This window comes from Heptranchias perlo, chromosome 3 (genome assembly GCF_035084215.1).
Source record: "Heptranchias perlo isolate sHepPer1 chromosome 3, sHepPer1.hap1, whole genome shotgun sequence".
Classification (NCBI taxonomy): domain Eukaryota; kingdom Metazoa; phylum Chordata; class Chondrichthyes; order Hexanchiformes; family Hexanchidae; genus Heptranchias; species Heptranchias perlo.
Window position 1 is genome coordinate 98,686,746 of NC_090327.1, and position 18,394 is coordinate 98,705,139.

The 18,394-nt window shown below is 54.5% G+C and overlaps 1 protein-coding gene across 1 annotated transcript in view; it reads right to left on the reverse strand.

The window, feature by feature from the left end:
• The window catches only part of LOC137318085 (transcriptional activator GLI3-like), a 371,554-nt gene that overhangs the window by 66,978 nt on the left and 286,182 nt on the right, over positions 1-18,394 (reverse strand). Inside the window, exon 10 of the mRNA XM_067981056.1 lies at positions 16,583-16,723. Within this exon, the coding sequence (XP_067837157.1) occupies positions 16,583-16,723 (141 nt within the window). The remainder of the gene's footprint in view (positions 1-16,582; positions 16,724-18,394) is intronic.

An 18,394-nucleotide genomic window follows, 5' to 3' on the forward strand; every position in this document is an offset into this window, starting at 1 on the left:
GAGGGCGAGAGAGAGAGAGAGACAGCGAGGGCGAGAGAGAGAGAGAGAGAGAGACAGTGAGGGCGAGAGAGAGAGAGACAGCGAGGGCGAGAGAGAGAGAGAGACAGCGAGGGCGAGAGAGAGAGAGAGACAGCGAGGGCGAGAGAGAGAGGGAGAGAGAGAGAGAGACAGTGAGGGCGAGAGAGAGAGAGACAGCGAGGGCGAGAGAGAGAGAGACAGTGAGGGCGAGAGTGAGAGAGACAGTGAGGGCGAGAGAGAGAGAGAGAGAGAGAGAGACAGCGAGGGCGAGAGAGAGAGAGACAGCGAGGGCGAGAGAGAGAGAGACAGCGAGGGCGAGAGAGAGAGAGAGACAGCGAGGGCGAGAGTGAGAGAGACAGCGAGGGCGAGAGAGAGAGAGAGACAGTGAGGGCGAGAGAGAGAGAGACAGCGAGGGCGAGAGAGAGAGAGAGACAGCGAGGGCGAGAGAGAGAGAGAGACAGCGAGGGCGAGAGAGAGAGAGAGAGACAGCGAGGGGGAGAGAGAGAGAGAGACAGCGAGGGCGAGAGAGAGAGAGAGAGACAGCGAGGGGGAGAGAGAGAGAGAGACAGCGAGGGCGAGAGAGAGAGAGACAGCGAGGGCGAGAGAGAGAGAGAGACAGCGAGGGCGAGAGAGAGAGAGACAGCGAGGGCGAGAGAGAGAGAGACAGCGAGGGCGAGAGAGAGAGAGAGACAGCGAGGGCGAGAGAGAGAGAGAGAGAGAGAGAGACAGCGAGGGCGAGAGAGAGAGAGACAGCGAGGGCGAGAGAGAGAGACAGCGAGGGCGAGAGAGAGAGAGACAGCGAGGGCGAGAGAGAGAGAGAGACAGCGAGGGCGAGAGAGAGAGAGAGACAGCGAGGGCGAGAGAGAGAGAGAGAGACAGCGAGGGCGAGAGAGAGAGGGAGACAGCGAGGGCGAGAGAGAGAGAGACAGCGAGGGCGAGAGAGAGAGAGAGAGAGAGAGAGACAGCGAGGGCGAGAGAGAGAGAGACAGCGAGGGCGAGAGAGAGAGAGACAGCGAGGGCGAGAGAGAGAGAGAGACAGCGAGGGCGAGAGAGAGAGAGACAGCGAGGGCGAGAGAGAGAGAGAGACAGCAAGGGCGAGCGAGAGAGAGAGAGAGAGAGACAGCGAGGGCGAGAGAGAGAGAGAGACAGCGAGGGCGAGAGAGAGAGAGAGACAGCGAGGGCGAGAGAGAGAGAGAGACAGCGAGGGCGAGAGAGAGAGAGACAGCGAGAGAGAGAGAGAGAGAGACAGCGAGGGCGAGAGAGAGAGAGAGACAGCGAGGGCGAGAGTGAGAGAGACAGCGAGGGCGAGAGAGAGAGAGAGAGACAGCGAGGGCGAGAGTGAGAGAGACAGCGAGGGCGAGAGAGAGAGAGAGTGACAGCGAGGGCGAGAGAGAGAGAGAGACAGCGAGGGCGAGAGTGAGAGAGACAGCGAGGGCGAGAGAGAGAGAGACAGCGAGGGCGAGAGAGAGAGAGAGACAGCGAGAGAGAGAGAGAGAGTGACAGCGAGGGCGAGAGAGAGAGAGACAGCGAGGGCGAGAGTGAGAGAGACAGCGAGGGCGAGAGAGAGAGAGAGACAGCGAGGGCGAGAGAGAGAGACAGCGAGGGCGAGAGAGAGAGAGACAGCGAGGGCGAGAGAGAGACAGCGAGGGCGAGAGAGAGAGAGACAGCGAGGGCGAGAGTGAGAGAGACAGCGAGGGCGAGAGAGAGAGAGACAGCGAGGGCGAGAGAGAGAGAGACAGCGAGGGCGAGAGAGAGAGAGAGACAGGGGGAGAGAGAGAGAGAGAGACAGCGAGAGAGAGAGTGAGAGAGACACGAGGGCGAGAGAGAGAGAGACAGCGAGGGCGAGAGAGAGAGAGAGACAGCGAGGGCGAGAGAGAGAGAGACAGCGAGGGCGAGAGAGAGAGAGAGACAGCGAGAGAGAGAGAGACAGGGGGAGAGAGAGAGAGAGAGACAGCGAGAGAGAGAGAGAGAGAGAGAGACAGCGAGGGCGAGAGAGAGAGAGACAGCGAGGGCGAGAGAGAGAGAGACAGCGAGAGAGAGAGAGAGAGAGACAGCGAGAGGCGAGAGAGAGAGAGAGACAGCGAGGGCGAGAGTGAGAGAGACAGCGAGGGCGAGAGAGAGAGAGACAGAGAGGGCGAGAGAGAGAGACAGCAAGAGAGAGACAGAGAGAGACAGCGAGAGAGAGACAGAGAGAGACAGCGAGGGCGAGAGTGAGAGAGACAGCAAGAGAGAGAGAGAGAGAGACAGCGAGGGCGAGTGAGAGAGAGAGACAGCGAGGGCGAGAGAGAGAGAGAGACAGCGAGGGCGAGAGAGAGAGAGAGACAGCGAGGGAGAGAGAGAGAGACAGCGAGGGCGAGAGTGAGAGAGAGACAGCGAGAGAGAGAGAGAGAGAGAGACAGCGAGAGAGAGAGAGAGAGAGACAGCGAGGGCGAGAGTGAGAGAGACAGCGAGGGCGAGAGAGAGAGAGACAGCGAGGGCGAGAGAGAGAGAGACAGTGAGGGCGAGAGTGAGAGAGACAGCAAGAGAGAGAGAGAGAGAGACAGCGAGGGCGAGAGTGAGAGAGACAGCGAGGCGGCGAGAGAGAGAGAGAGACAGCGAGGGAGAGAGAGAGAGACAGCGAGGGCGAGAGTGAGAGAGACAGCGAGAGAGAGAGAGAGAGAGACAGCGAGGGCGAGAGTGAGAGAGAGACAGCGAGGGCGAGAGAGAGAGAGAGACAGCGAGGGCGAGAGTGAGAGAGACAGCGAGGGCGAGAGAGAGAGAGACAGCGTGGGCGAGAGAGAGAGAGAGACAGCGAGGGCGAGAGAGAGAGAGAGACAGGGGGAGAGAGAGAGAGAGAAACAGCGAGAGAGAGAGTGAGAGAGACAGCGAGGGCGAGAGAGAGAGAGAGACAGCGAGGGCGAGAGAGAGAGAGACAGCGAGGGCGAGAGAGAGAGAGAGACAGCGAGGGCGAGAGAGAGAGAGAGACAGCGAGGGAGAGAGAGAGAGACAGCGAGGGCGAGAGTGAGAGAGACAGCGAGAGAGAGAGAGAGAGAGAGACAGCGAGGGAGAGAGAGAGAGACAGCGAGAGAGAGAGAGAGAGAGACAGCGAGGGAGAGAGAGAGAGAGACAGCGAGGGAGAGAGAGAGAGAGACAGCGAGAGAGAGAGAGAGAGAGAGACAGTGAGGGAGAGAGAGAGAGAGACAGCGAGGGAGAGAGAGAGAGACAGCGAGGGAGAGAGAGAGAGACAGCGAGGGCGAGAGAGAGAGAGACAGCGAGAGAGAGAGAGAGAGAGACAGCGAGGGAGAGAGAGAGAGACAGCGAGGGCGAGAGTGAGAGAGAGACAGCGAGAGAGAGAGAGAGAGAGACAGTGAGGGCGAGAGAGAGAGAGACAGCGAGGGCGAGAGTGAGAGAGACAGCGAGGGTGAGAAAGAGAGAGACAGCGAGGGCGAGAGAGAGAGAGAGACAGTGAGGGCGAGAGAGAGAGAGACAGCGAGGGCGAGAGAGAGAGAGAGACAGCGAGGGCGAGAGAGAGAGACAGCGAGAGAGAGAGAGACAGCGAGAGAGAGAGAGACAGCGAGGGCGAGAGAGAGAGAGACAGCGAGGGCGAGAGAGAGAGAGAGACAGGGGGAGAGAGAGAGAGACAGTGAGGGCAAGAGAGAGAGAGACAGCGAGGGCGAGAGAGAGAGAGACAGCGAGGGCGAGAGTGAGAGAGAGACAGCGAGGGCGAGAGAGAGAGAGACAGTGAGGGCGAGAGAGAGAGAGACAGCGAGGGCGAGAGAGAGACAGTGAGGGCGAGAGAGAGAGAGAGACAGTGAGGGCGAGAGAGAGAGAGAGAGACAGCGAGGGCGAGAGAGAGAGAGAGAGAGACAGCGAGGGCGAGAGAGAGAGAGACAGCGAGGGCGAGAGAGAGAGAGACAGCGAGGGCGAGAGAGAGAGAGACAGCGAGGGCGAGAGTGAGAGAGAGACAGCGAGGGCGAGAGAGAGAGAGACAGTGAGGGCGAGAGAGAGAGAGAGAGACAGTGAGGGCGAGAGAGAGAGAGACAGCGAGGGCGAGAGAGAGAGAGACAGCGAGGGCGAGAGAGAGAGAGACAGCGAGGGCGAGAGAGAGAGAGACAGCGAGGGCGAGAGAGAGAGAGAGACAGTGAGGGCGAGAGAGAGAGAGAGAGACAGCGAGGGCGAGAGAGAGAGAGACAGTGAGGGCGAGAGAGAGAGAGAGACAGTGAGGGCGAGAGAGAGAGAGAGAGACAGCGAGGGCGAGAGAGAGAGAGACAGTGAGGGCGAGAGAGAGAGAGACAGCGAGGGCGAGAGAGAGAGAGAGACAGCGAGGGGGAGAGAGAGAGAGAGACAGCGAGGGCGAGGGAGAGAGAGAGAGAGAGACAGTGAGGGCGAGAGAGAGAGAGACAGCGAGGGCGAGAGAGAGAGAGAGACAGCGAGGGCGAGAGAGAGAGAGAGACAGCGAGGGCGAGAGAGAGAGAGAGAGAGAGAGAGACAGTGAGGGCGAGAGAGAGAGAGACAGCGAGGGCGAGAGAGAGAGAGACAGTGAGGGCGAGAGAGAGAGAGAGAGAGAGAGAGACAGCGAGGGCGAGAGAGAGAGAGACAGCGAGGGCGAGAGAGAGAGAGACAGCGAGGGCGAGAGAGAGAGAGACAGTGAGGGCGAGAGTGAGAGAGACAGTGTGGGCGAGAGAGAGAGAGAGAGAGAGAGAGACAGCGAGGGCGAGAGAGAGAGAGACAGCGAGGGCGAGAGAGAGAGAGACAGCGAGGGCGAGAGAGAGTGAGAGAGACAGCAAGGGCGAGAGAGAGAGAGAGACAGTGAGGGCGAGAGAGAGAGAGACAGCGAGGGCGAGAGAGAGAGAGAGACAGCGAGGGCGAGAGAGAGAGAGAGACAGCGAGGGCGAGAGAGAGAGAGAGAGACAGCGAGGGCGAGAGAGAGAGAGAGGCAGCGAGGGCGAGAGAGAGAGAGAGAGAGAGAGACAGCGAGGGCGAGAGAGAGAGAGACAGTGTGGGCGAGAGAGAGAGAGAGAGAGAGAGAGACAGCGAGGGCGAGAGAGAGAGAGACAGCGAGGGCGAGAGAGAGAGAGACAGCGAGGGCGAGAGAGAGAGAGAGACAGCGAGGGCGAGAGAGAGAGAGAGACAGCGAGGGCGAGAGAGAGAGAGAGAGACAGCGAGGGCGAGAGAGAGAGAGAGACAGCGAGGGCGAGAGAGAGAGAGACAGCGAGGGAGAGAGAGAGAGAGAGAGAGAGACAGCGAGGGCGAGAGAGAGAGAGAGACAGCGAGGGCGAGAGAGAGAGAGAGACAGCGAGGGCGAGAGAGAAAGAGACAGCGAGGGCGAGAGAGAGAGAGAGACAGCGAGGGCGAGAGAGAGAGAGAGAGATAGCGAGGGCGAGAGAGAGAGAGACAGCGAGGGCGAGAGAGAGAGTGACAGCGAGGGCGAGAGAGAGAGAGAGAGACAGCGAGGGCGAGAGAGAGAGAGACAGCGAGGGCGAGAGTGAGAGAGACAGCGAGGGCGAGAGAGAGAGAGAGACAGCGAGGGCGAGAGAGAGAGAGAGAGACAGCGAGGGCGAGAGAGAGAGAGAGAGAGACAGCGAGGGCGAGAGAGAGAGAGAGACAGCGAGAGAGAGAGAGAGAGAGACAGCGAGGGCGAGAGAGAGAGAGACAGCGAGGGCGAGAGAGAGAGACAGCGAGGGCGAGAGAGAGAGAGAGAGAGGGCGAGAGAGAGAGAGACAGCGAGGGCGAGAGTGAGAGAGACAGCGAGAGAGAGAGAGAGAGAGAGACAGCGAGAGAGAGAGAGAGAGACAGCGAGGGCGAGAGAGAGAGAGAGACGGCGAGGGCGAGAGAGAGAGAGACAGCGAGGGCGAGAGAGAGAGAGAGAGACGGCGAGGGCGAGAGAGAGAGAGACAGCGAGAGAGAGAGAGAGAGAGAGACAGTGAGGGCGAGAGAGAGAGAGACAGCGAGGGCGAGAGAGAGAGAGACAGCGAGAGAGAGAGAGAGACAGCGAGGGCGAGAGAGAGAGAGAGACGGCGAGGGCGAGAGAGAGAGAGACAGCGAGGGCGAGAGAGAGAGAGACAGCGAGAGAGAGAGAGAGACAGCGAGGGCGAGAGAGAGAGAGACAGCGAGGGCGAGAGAGAGAGAGAGACAGCGAGGGCGAGAGAGAGAGAGACAGCGAGGGCGAGAGTGAGAGAGACAGCGAGAGAGAGAGAGAGACAGCGAGGGCGAGAGAGAGAGAGAGAGAGAGAGAGACAGCGAGGGCGAGAGAGAGAGAGACAGCGAGGGCGAGAGTGAGAGAGACAGCGAGAGAGAGAGAGACAGACAGCGAGGGCGAGAGAGAGAGAGAGACAGCGAGGGCGAGAGAGAGAGAGACAGCGAGGGCGAGAGAGAGAGAGACAGCGAGGGCGAGAGAGAGAGAGAGACGGCGAGGGCGAGAGAGAGAGAGACAGCGAGAGAGAGAGAGAGAGAGAGACAGCGAGGGCGAGAGAGAGAGACAGCGAGGGCGAGAGTGAGAGAGACAGCGAGAGAGAGAGAGAGAGACAGCGAGGGCGAGAGAGAGAGACAGCGAGGGCGAGAGTGAGAGAGACAGCGAGAGAGAGAGAGAGAGACAGCGAGGGCGAGAGAGAGAGAGACAGCGAGGGCGAGAGAGAGAGAGAGAGACAGCGAGGGCGAGAGAGAGAGAGAGACAGCGAGGGCGAGAGAGAGAGAGACAGCGAGGGCGAGAGAGAGAGAGAGACAGCGAGGGCGAGAGAGAGAGAGAGACAGCGAAGGAGCGAGAGAGAGAGACAGCGAGGGCGAGAGAGAGAGAGAGACAGCGAGGGAGAGAGAGAGAGAGACAGCGAGGGCGAGAGAGAGAGAGACAGCGAGGGAGAGAGAGAGAGAGACAGCGAGGGCGAGAGAGAGAGAGAGACAGCGAGGGAGAGAGAGAGAGAGACAGCGAGGGCGAGAGAGAGAGAGACAGCGAGGGAGAGAGAGAGAGAGACAGCGAGGGCGAGAGAGAGAGAGACAGCGAGGGCGAGAGAGAGAGAGACAGCGAGGGCGAGAGAGAGAGAGACAGCGAGGGCGAGAGTGAGAGAGAGACAGCGAGAGAGAGAGAGAGAGAGACAGCGAGGGCGAGAGAGAGAGAGACAGCGAGGGCGAGAGAGAGAGAGAGACAGCGAGGGAGCGAGAGAGAGAGACAGCGAGGGCGAGAGAGAGAGAGAGACAGCGAGGGAGAGAGAGAGAGAGACAGCGAGGGCGAGAGAGAGAGAGACAGCGAGGGCGAGAGTGAGAGAGAGACAGCGAGGGCGAGAGAGAGAGAGAGACAGCGAGGGAGAGAGAGAGAGAGACAGCGAGGGCGAGAGAGAGAGAGACAGCGAGGGCGGGAGAGAGAGAGAGAGAGAGACAGCGAGGGCGAGAGAGAGAGAGACAGCGAGGGCGAGAGTGAGAGAGACAGCGAGGGCGAGAGAGAGAGAGAGACAGCGAGGGCGAGAGAGAGAGAGACAGCGAGGGCGAGAGAGAGAGAGACAGCGAGGGCGAGAGTGAGAGAGACAGCGAGGGCGAGAGTGAGAGAGACAGCGAGGGCGAGAGAGAGAGAGAGAGAGAGAGAGAGACAGCGAGGGCGAGAGAGAGAGAGAGACAGCGAGGGCGAGAGAGAGAGAGAGACAGCGAGGGCGAGAGAGAGAGAGAGACAGCGAGGGCGAGAGAGAGAGAGAGAGAGAGAGAGAGAGACAGCGAGGGCGAGAGAGAGAGAGACAGCGAGGGCGAGAGAGAGAGAGACAGCGAGGGCGAGAGAGAGAGAGAGACAGCGAGGGCGAGAGAGAGACAGCGAGGGCGAGAGTGAGAGAGACAGCGAGGGCGAGAGAGAGAGAGACAGCGAGGGCGAGAGAGAGAGAGACAGCGAGGGCGAGAGAGAGAGAGACAGCGAGGGCGAGAGAGAGAGAGACAGCGAGGGCGAGAGAGAGAGAGACAGCGAGGGCGAGAGAGAGAGAGACAGCGAGGGCGAGAGAGAGAGAGAGAGAGAGACAGCGAGGGCGAGAGAGAGAGAGAGACAGCGAGGGCGAGAGAGAGAGAGACAGCGAGGGCGAGAGTGAGAGAGACAGCGAGGGCGCGAGTGAGAGAGAGACAGCGAGGGCGAGAGAGAGAGAGAGACAGCGAGGGCGAGAGAGAGAGAGACAGCGAGGGCGAGAGAGAGAGAGACAGCGAGGGCGAGAGAGAGAGAGAGACAGCGAGGGCGAGAGTGAGAGAGAGACAGCGAGGGCGAGAGAGAGAGAGAGACAGCGAGGGCGAGAGAGAGAGAGAGACAGCGAGGGCGAGAGTGAGAGAGACAGCGAGGGCGAGAGAGAGAGAGACAGCGAGGGCGAGAGAGAGAGAGAGACAGCGAGGGCGAGAGTGAGAGAGAGACAGCGAGGGCGAGAGAGAGAGAGAGACAGCGAGGGCGAGAGAGAGAGAGAGAGACAGCGAGGGCGAGAGTGAGAGAGACAGCGAGGGCGAGAGAGAGAGAGAGACAGCGAGGGCGAGAGTGAGAGAGAGACAGCGAGGGCGAGAGAGAGAGAGAGACAGCGAGAGAGAGAGAGAGAGAGACAGCGAGGGCGAGAGTGAGAGAGACAGCGAGGGCGAGAGAGAGAGAGACAGCGAGGGCGAGAGAGAGAGAGACAGCGAGGGCGAGAGAGAGAGAGAGACAGCGAGGGCGAGAGTGAGAGAGACAGCGAGGGCGAGAGTGAGAGAGACAGCGAGGGCGAGAGAGAGAGACAGCGAGGGCGAGAGAGAGAGAGAGAGAGACAGCGAGGGCGAGAGAGAGAGAGAGACAGCGAGGGCGAGAGAGAGAGAGACAGCGAGGGCGAGAGAGAGAGAGACAGCGAGGGCGAGAGAGAGAGAGACAGCGAGGGCGAGAGAGAGAGAGACAGCGAGGGCGAGAGAGAGAGAGGCAGCAAGCGCGAGAGTGTGAGAGAGACAACGAGCGCGCGAGAGACAGAGAGAGACAGCGAGAGCGAGAGACAGCGAGCGCGAGAGAGAGCGAGAGACAGCGAGCGCGAGAGACAGCGAGCGCGAGAGAGAGCGAGAGACAACGAGCGCGCGAGAGACAGAGAGAGACAGCGAGAGCGAGAGACAGCGAGCGCGAGAGAGTGAGAGAGACAGCCAGCGCGAGAGAGTGAGAGAGACAGCCAGCGCGAGAGAGTGAGACAGCCAGCGCGAGAGAGAGAGACAGCCAGCGCGAGAGAGTGAGAGAGACAGCCAGCGCGAGAGAGAGACAGCCAGCGCGAGAGAGTGAGAGAGACAGCCAGCGCGAGAGAGTGAGAGAGACAGCCAGCGCGAGAGAGTGAGACAGCCAGCGCGAGAGAGAGAGACAGCCAGCGCGAGAGAGTGAGAGAGACAGCCAGCGCGAGAGAGAGAGACAGCCAGCGCGAGAGAGAGAGAGAGACAGCCAGCGCGAGAGAGACAGTGAGCGTGAGAGACAGAGAGAATGAGCGCGAGAGGGCCAGCGCGAGAAAGAGTGAGCGCGAGAGTGAGAGAGACAGCGAGCGCGAGAGAGTGAGAGAGACAGCCAGCGCGAGAGAGAGAGAGAGACAGCCAGCGCGAGAGAGTGAGAGAGACAGCCAGCGCGAGAGAGTGAGAGAGACAGCCAGCGCGAGAGAGTGAGAGAGACAGCCAGCGCGAGAGAGAGAGACAGCCAGCGCGAGAGAGACAGTGAGCGTGAGAGACAGAGAGAATGAGCGCGAGAGGGACAGCGCGAGAAAGAGTGAGCGCGAGAGTGAGAGAGACAGCGAGGGCGAGAGAGAGAGAGAGACAGCCAGCGCGAGAGTGAGAGAGACAGCGAGGGCGAGAGAGAGAGAGACAGCGAGGGCGAGAGAGAGAGAGAGACAGCGAGGGCGAGAGAGAGAGAGAGACAGCGAGGGCGAGAGAGAGAGAGACAGCGAGGGCGAGAGAGAGAGAGACAGCGAGGGCGAGAGAGAGAGAGAGACAGCGAGGGCGAGAGAGAGAGACAGCGAGAGAGTGAGAGAGGCAGCAAGCGCGAGAGTGTGAGAGAGACAACGAGCGCGCGAGAGACAGAGAGAGACAGCGAGAGCGAGAGACAGCGAGCGCGAGAGAGAGCGAGAGCGAGAGACAGCGAGCGCGAGAGAGAGAGAGACAGCGAGAGCGAGAGAGTGAGAGAGACAGCCAGCGCGAGAGAGTGAGAGAGACAGCCAGCGCGAGAGAGTGAGACAGCCAGCGCGAGAGAGAGAGACAGCCAGCGCGAGAGAGTGAGAGAGACAGCCAGCGCGAGAGAGAGAGACAGCCAGCGCGAGAGAGTGAGAGAGACAGCCAGCGCGAGAGAGTGAGAGAGACAGCCAGCGCGAGAGAGTGAGACAGCCAGCGCGAGAGAGAGAGACAGCCAGCGCGAGAGAGTGAGAGAGACAGCCAGCGCGAGAGAGTGAGAGAGACAGCCAGCGCGAGAGAGTGAGAGAGACAGCCAGCGCGAGAGAGTGAGACAGCCAGCGCGAGAGAGAGAGACAGCCAGCGCGAGAGAGTGAGAGAGACAGCCAGCGCGAGAGAGAGAGACAGCCAGCGCGAGAGAGTGAGAGAGACAGCCAGCGCGAGAGAGACAGTGAGCGTGAGAGACAGAGAGAATGAGCGCGAGAGGGCCAGCGCGAGAAAGAGTGAGCGCGAGAGTGAGAGAGACAGCGAGCGCGAGAGAGTGAGAGAGACAGCCAGCGCGAGAGAGAGAGACAGCCAGCGCGAGAGAGACAGTGAGCGTGAGAGACAGAGAGAATGAGCGCGAGAGGGACAGCGCGAGAAAGAGTGAGCGCGAGAGTGAGAGAGACAGCGAGCGCGAGAGAGTGAGAGAGACAGCCAGCGCGAGAGAGTGAGAGAGACAGCCAGCGCGAGAGAGTGAGAGAGACAGCCAGCGCGAGAGAGTGAGAGAGACAGCCAGCGCGAGAGAGAGAGAGAGACAGCCAGCGCGAGAGAGAGAGACAGCCAGCGCGAGAGAGTGAGAGAGACAGCGAGGGCGAGAGAGAGAGAGAGACAGCCAGCGCGAGAGTGAGAGGGACAGCGAGGGCGAGAGAGAGAGAGACAGCGAGGGCGAGAGAGAGAGAGACAGCGAGGGCGAGAGAGAGAGAGACAGCGAGGGCGAGAGAGTGAGAGAGACAGCGAGGGCGAGAGAGAGAGAGAGACAGCCAGCGCGAGAGTGAGAGGGACAGCGAGGGCGAGAGAGAGAGAGACAGCGAGGGCGAGAGAGAGAGAGACAGCCAGCGCGAGAGTGAGAGAGACAGCGAGGGCGAGAGAGAGAGAGACAGCGAGGGCGAGAGAGAGAGAGACAGCGAGGGCGAGAGAGAGAGAGACAGCGAGGGCGAGAGAGGGAGAGACAGCGAGGGCGAGAGAGAGAGAGACAGCGAGGGCGAGAGTGTGAGAGAGACAACGAGCGCGAGAGCGAGAGACAGCGAGCGCGAGAGAGAGAGAGAGACAGCGAGAGCGAGAGACAGCGAGCGCGAGAGAGAGAGAGAGACAGCGAGAGCGAGAGACAGCGAGCACGAGAGCGAGAGTGAGAGACAGCGAGCGCGAGAGAGAGAGACAGCGAGCGCGAGAGACAGAGAGAATGAGCGCGAGAGGGACAGCGCGAGAAAGAGTGAGCGCGAGAATGAGTGAGCGCGAGAGTGAGAGAGACAGCAAGCGCGAGAGAGTGAGAGAGACAGCGAGCGCGAGAGAGTGAGAGAGACAGCGAGTGCGAGAGCGAGAGACAGCGAGCGCGAGAGACAGAGAGAATGAGCGCGAGAGGGACAGCGCGAGAAAGAGTGAGCGCGAGAATGAGTGAGAGAGACAGCGAGCACGAGAGAGAGAGACAGCGAGCGCGAGAGCGAGAGACAACGAGCGCGAGACAGAGAGCCAGAAAGACAAAGAGTGAGAGAGACACAGAGTGAGAGAGAGACACACAGAGCGAGAGACACAGATAGAGAGACAGAGAGGAAAAGAGAGAGATGCAGAGAGAGAGAGAGAGATGCACACAGAGAAAGAGACCCAGTGAGACAGACTGGATGCAAGGAGGATGTTACCTCTGGCTGGGGGGTCCAGAACAAGGGGTCACAGTCTCAGGCTACGGGGTAGGACATTTAGGACTGAGATGAGGAGAAATTTCTTCACTCAGAGGGTGGTGAACCTGTGGAATTCTCTACCACAGAAGGCTGTGGAGGCCAAGTCACTGAATATATTTAAGAAGGAGCTAGATAGATTTCTAGACACAAAAGGCATCAAGGGGTATGTGGAAAGAGCGGGAATATGGCATTGAGATAGAGGATCAGCCATGATCATGTTGAATGGCAGAGCAGGCACGAAGGGCCGAATGGCCTACTCCTGCTCCTATTTTCTATGTTTCTACTCCAACCCCTTTGCAATAAAGGCCAACATGCCATTTGCCTTCTTAGTTGCTGCAGTACCTGCATGCTAACTTTTTTGTGTCTTGTGCGAGGACACGCAAATCCCTCTGAACACCAACATTTAATAGTTTCTCACCATTTAAAAAATATTCTGTTTTTCTATTCTTCCTACCAAAGTGAATAACCTCACATTTCCCCACATTATACTCCATCTGCCCCCTTCTTGCCCACTCACCTAACCTGTCTATATCCCTTTGCAGACTCTTCGTGTCCTCCTCACAGCTTACTTTCCCACCTAGCTTTGTATTGACAGCAAACTTGGATACATTACTCTCGATCCCTTCATCTAAGTCATTAATATAGATTGTAAATAGCTGAGGCCCAAGCACTGATCCTTGCGACACCCCACTAGTTACAGCCTGCCATCCTGAAAATGACCCGTTTATTCCTACTCTCTGTTTTCTGTCCGTTAACCAGTCCTCTATCCATGCTAATATATTACTCCCAACCCCATGAGCCCTTATCTTGCATAACAACCTTTTGTGTGGCCCCTTATCGAATGCCTTTTGAAAGTCCAAATATATTACATCCACTGGTGCCCCTTTATCTACCCTGCTAGTTATGTCCTCAAAAAATTCTAATAAAAGTTTGTCAAACACAATTTCCCTTTCATAAAGCCATTTTGACTCTGCCCAATCATATTATGATTTTCAAAGTGGCCTGTTACCACTTTCTTAATAATGGATTCCAGCATTTTCCTGATGACTGATGTTAGGCTAACTGGTCTGTAGTTCCCTGTTTTCTCTTTCCCTCCTTTCTTGAATAACGGGGTTACATTTGCTACCTTCCAATCTGCTGGGACCGTTGTAGAATCTAGGGAATTTTGAAAGATCACAACTAATGCATCCACTATCTCTGCAGCCACCTCTTTTAGAACCCTAGTATGTAGGCCATCAGGACGAGGGGATTTGTCAGCTTTTAATCCCATTAATTTCTCTAGTACTTTTTCTCTACTGATACTAATTACTTTAAGTTCCTCACTCTCATTAGCCCCTTAGTTCCCCACTATTTCTGGTATGCTTTTTGTGTCTTCTACTGTGAAGACAGATACAAAATATTTTTTTATCGTCTCTGTCATTTCCTTATTCCCCATTATAATTTCTCCTGTCTCAACCTCTAAGGGACCCATGTTTACTTTTGCTACTCTCTTCCTTTTTACATACTTGTAGAAGCTCTTACAATCTGTTTTTATATTTCTTGCTAGTTTACTTTCATATTCTATTTTCTCCCTTTTTAATCAATATTTTGGTCATCCTTTGCTGATTTCTAAAACTCTCCCAATCCTCAGGCTTACTACTCTTCTTCGCAACATTATGGGCCTCTTCTTTTACTCTAATACTATCCTTAACTTCTTCAGTTAGCCACGGATAAATCACTTTTCCCGTGAAGTTTTTATCTGTCAATTGAATGTATATTCGTTGAGAATATTGAAATAATTCTTTAAATGTTTGCCATTGCTTATCTACCATCATTCCTTTCAATCTAATTTCCCAATCTACCTTAGCCAGCTCGTCCCTCATACCTATGTAATTGGCTTTATTTAAGTTTAAGTGGAAATGGAATTGGTTGCGAGGGAACGGAGTCTGTAACCAAAGACAATGGCTTCGATCTTCCCAATGTTTAAATTGCAGCTCATCCAGGACTGGATGTTAGACAAGCAGGAGGGGTCCAGAGGGGCGGTGGAGAGATAGAGCTGGGTGTCGTTAGTGTACATGTTGAAGCTGACCGGATGTCCTTGGATGATGTCGCCAAGGGCTAGCACGTAGATGAGGAAGAGGTTGGGGAAATGGATAGATCCCTGGGGGCTCCAGAAGTAATGATGCATGGGCAAGAAGAGAAGCTATTGCTGGAGAAGCTCTGGCTACAATTGGATAGGCAAGAGTGGAACCAAGCAAGGGCAGTCTCACTGAGCTGGACAATGGAGGAGAGTTGATGGATGAGGATGGTGTAGTCAACCGTGTCAAATGCTGCACAGGTCACTGTCACAGAAGAGGTCATTTGTGGCTTTGATTAGGGCCAGTTCAGTGCTGTGGCAGGGGTGGAAACCTGATTGGAGAGATTCAAACATGGAGTTACCAGAAAGATTGGCATGGATTTGGGAGGCAACACACCTTCAGGACTTTGGAGAGGAAAGAGAGGTTGAAGGTGGGGTAGTGGTTTGCAAGGAGAAAGGATGGTTTTTTTTGTATAGAGGGGTGACAACTGCTATTTTGAAAGCAAGGGGAAATACGACCTGAGGGGAAGGAAGCATTTACAAAGTCAGCTAGCATGGGGGCAAGAAGGGAACTTGGGTGGTCAGCAGTTTAGTGGGAATGGGGTCAAGGGAGCAGGAGGTGGGTGTCATGGGGGAGATAGGCTTGGAGAGGGCATGAGGAGAGCTAGGAGAGAAACAAGAGAAACATATGGGTTCAGGGCTGGGGTAACCTTGGGGGGAAGTTTGACTTGCTGGGCAAAGGGAAGGGGGTAAAAGCAAAAGAATGGACGGTCTCAATCTTAGTGATAAAAAAGTTCACGAGCTCCTTGCACTTGTTGTAGGTGAGGGTGGAGGGTTGGTAATGGAGAAAAGAAGCGGGGGGGGGGCACCAAACAGCTGTAGTTAAAATATCAGCAGAGGGCTGGGGGCGGGTCAGCTGCCTGCCGCCTGGTCTGTGAAATGGTGTATGGCTCAGACACACCTTAACTACATTTTGGGCTCGCCCCATAGCTCAGCCGATTAAGGCAGTGAGTTGCTGAGCCATGTAGGTCAGGAAAGACCGAGGTTTGATCTGTACTCTGTGCCCAGTTAGCTGGCCTCAGCTTGGGTGGTGGTACTGGTGCTACAACTGACTTCTGGTTCCCTCTCTTGTTCGCTCTTCGACGACCCCTGCTGGAAGTGTGCATGTGTGGGCGTTGGGTGAGGACAGGCTCCAGCTTGGCTCTGAAACTTTCGTAGTCGAATAGCTTGTCAAGAATCACCATCTGAGCTCTACTTGCACTAGGTGCCGGATAAAATCCAGCATCTGTGGAGTTTTACCCCAACAGAAGTAGGCACCTTTAGGGGCAGTGGGGAGGTGAGAATACTTGGTAGAAAAAATGAAATTTAAAAACCTACTAAAGTAAACAATTAATTTTTTAATTAATTAAATTCATGACTGCCATGTTTTTAAGATGATGTGGAGATGCCGGTGATGGACTGGAGTGGACAAATGTAAGGAATCTTACAACACCAGGTTATAGTCCAACAAATTTATTTTAAAATCACAAGCTTTCGGAGATTATCCCCTTCGTCAGATGAATGTTTTTAAGAAACATGCTTCCTTCATTAAAAACAATAACATGATAAGTCATTGGTTGCAAAACCAATCTGTCAGCCACTCCTGTTTGTAGAAAATAAGATGCAAGTAAGGTTCATCACTTTCTGAACTCTCAATTTGTTTAATCACAACTGTAAAACAGCCCAACACTGTCTGTCATTACCAGACAGAATGTACAGGGACACAACACAGCCCAACACTGTCTGTCATTACCAGACAGAATGTACAGGGACACAACACAGCCCAACACTGTCTGTAATTACCAGACAGAAGGTACAGGGACACAACGCAACCCAAAACTGTCAGTCATTATCAGACAGAAAAGTATAGGGTCAGTTACGCACGCACACATGCACAAACACAAACTCACTGTCTCTGCTGGAATAGCGGACAGAGACATTATGTATACCGGTGTAGATCTGTAGATAGAACCTGCACAATCCAGTCATTCAAAATTCACAATGTGTCCGTGAATAAGGGACTAATGCAGATCAACATCCTCTGGGTAGCAAAGTTATATTTTTAGATTCACTAATCCATTTATTGAAATAACTGAGTATTTTTTCTTTAACAACTGGACTCATCTTAAAAGCTTACTGTCTCACTTTTAGAGATGGTGCAAAGGGTTTAGTATTAGGTGAAAATGGTCACTGTTTTCCTCTTGGAAAGGTTCACCCTTTCATTTACACTGGCCCAAAACACAAACATCCTTTGTAGTGCATTTGACAGAGGCTTCCTTTAGGCTTCAGATGTCTGAATTGGTCAAGCTTTGTAGCCGTTTAGTTCTCTGGAACAAATAATATGCTCTCTAGTTCACAGTGCTCCCGGCTAAGAAACTTGACACTTTGAGGTCAAAGAACCTGACCTCCACAAAGCCTGATACACAATCAGGAGCAGTCCCTGGCTGCTGTTACTTACATGGACTAGCTGTTCTTGTGTGTCAAATTCTCTCGTGCATCCTTCCCAGTGGCAGTTTGTCTCATAAACCACTTCTGGCTCTTGCTTGCTTTCATCCTTGTCCACCTCCTCTTTGACCAGCGTCATTCCTTCCGGCTGTTCCTGTGACAGAGAAATCTGTGAGTTGCACAGTTCCAAAACCTCTGCTGTTCACAGCATTGTCGATTCTTGCACAATGATCACACCAGGGTCTCTGTGACTTGTATTGTACCTGGAATGCTTTCAGCGAAATTCTCTGAACAGCGTTAAGGGTTCAAGAGTGAATCAAGTTGTGGCTCAGTGGTAGCACTCTTGCCTCTAAGTCAGAACAAAAACAAGGTTGTGAGTTCAAATCCCACTCCAGAGACCTGAGCACATGATCCAAGCTGATACTTCAGTGCTGTAACTGAGGGAGTTCTGCGCTGTCAGAGATGCCATCTTTTGGATGAGATGTTAAACCGAGGCCCCATTAGCCATTTCAAGTGGATATAAAAGATCCCATGGCACTGTTCGAAGAAGAGCTGGGGAGTTCTCCCCAGTGTCCTGGCCAATATTTATCCCTCAACCAACATTCACTAAAACAAACCAGATGATCTGGCCATTATCGCATTGTTGTTTGTGGGACCATGCTGTGTGCAAATTGGCTGCCACATTTCCTACATTACAACTGCGACTACACTTCAAAAGTACTTAATCGGCTGTAAAGTGCTTTGGGACGTCCCGAGGTTGTGAAAGGCGCTATATAAATGCAAGTTCTTTCTTTTGAAGAGAAACCGATCGCCCTCTTTGCATTTTAATATTTTGGATTAACAAACTGATAGGACTCCCTTCTCCCTACTTCTCTATGAATATGAAAATATGACGCAATGGGGTAGAATTTCAACCTTCTGTCTGGGTGTAAGATTGGCGTTATGGATCAGCTGTCCTGTCATAGAACCCGGATAATTTTCATTGATTTCAATGGTAATGAAAATTGAGCAGTTTCTATTACATCCACAACATCAGGTTCATGCCCAGGCAGCAAGTTCAATATCTACCCCTATATCTCAACGCGTACCTGTCGAATACTAACGATTTTGTCCAGCACTCCACATTCCTAGTGCAAATTTCACTCTCTTGCCCCACTACCTGAGGCAATTTTTTTTCTTTTAATGCTGTACATCGTGCTTCATGCTGGGGCCTTGAAGAGGCCGAGAGGTTTGCCTTGAGGACAGGTTCAGTTTCTTTGCGCAAGGTTCTAAGATCGTCGTCGAACAATGCAAAGTATTGCAAGATTAAAACTTCTTCGCATTTCTCAGTCCCAAAAGCTAATAAAAAAAAAATCAGGTCATCCAAACTGTTGAATTAAAAGGTACTACATTTATGGTGACAAAACGTCACTATAAGCTCCAGCTGACATGACAGAATTGATTAATGTGTAGCTGTTAGTAACAGCTGATACACATACATAACTAAGGAACATTTTTTTAAAATGCAGAAACAAAGCAGAAGACAGTTTACAAACTCAGCCAGAATTTATAAATATGAGCAAATTGTTCTAAAAATAGAGTTGTGCCCATCTATTTGGGGAGTTATTGATGTGATGCATTCAGGCAAAACTCCTAACTGGCTATTGAAGAAAAGTCATTTCCAAAGCTTTCTGAATTGGCAAACGTACAAAAGATAGATATAGTCGGTAACATTTATTTTTTTAACATTTCTAGATCATGCCAATTCTATATCATAGCTCACTCAGAATCGCAGTTGAAGGATGCTGTTTTACTGCAGATACCAGTCTCAGGACAGAATCTGTAG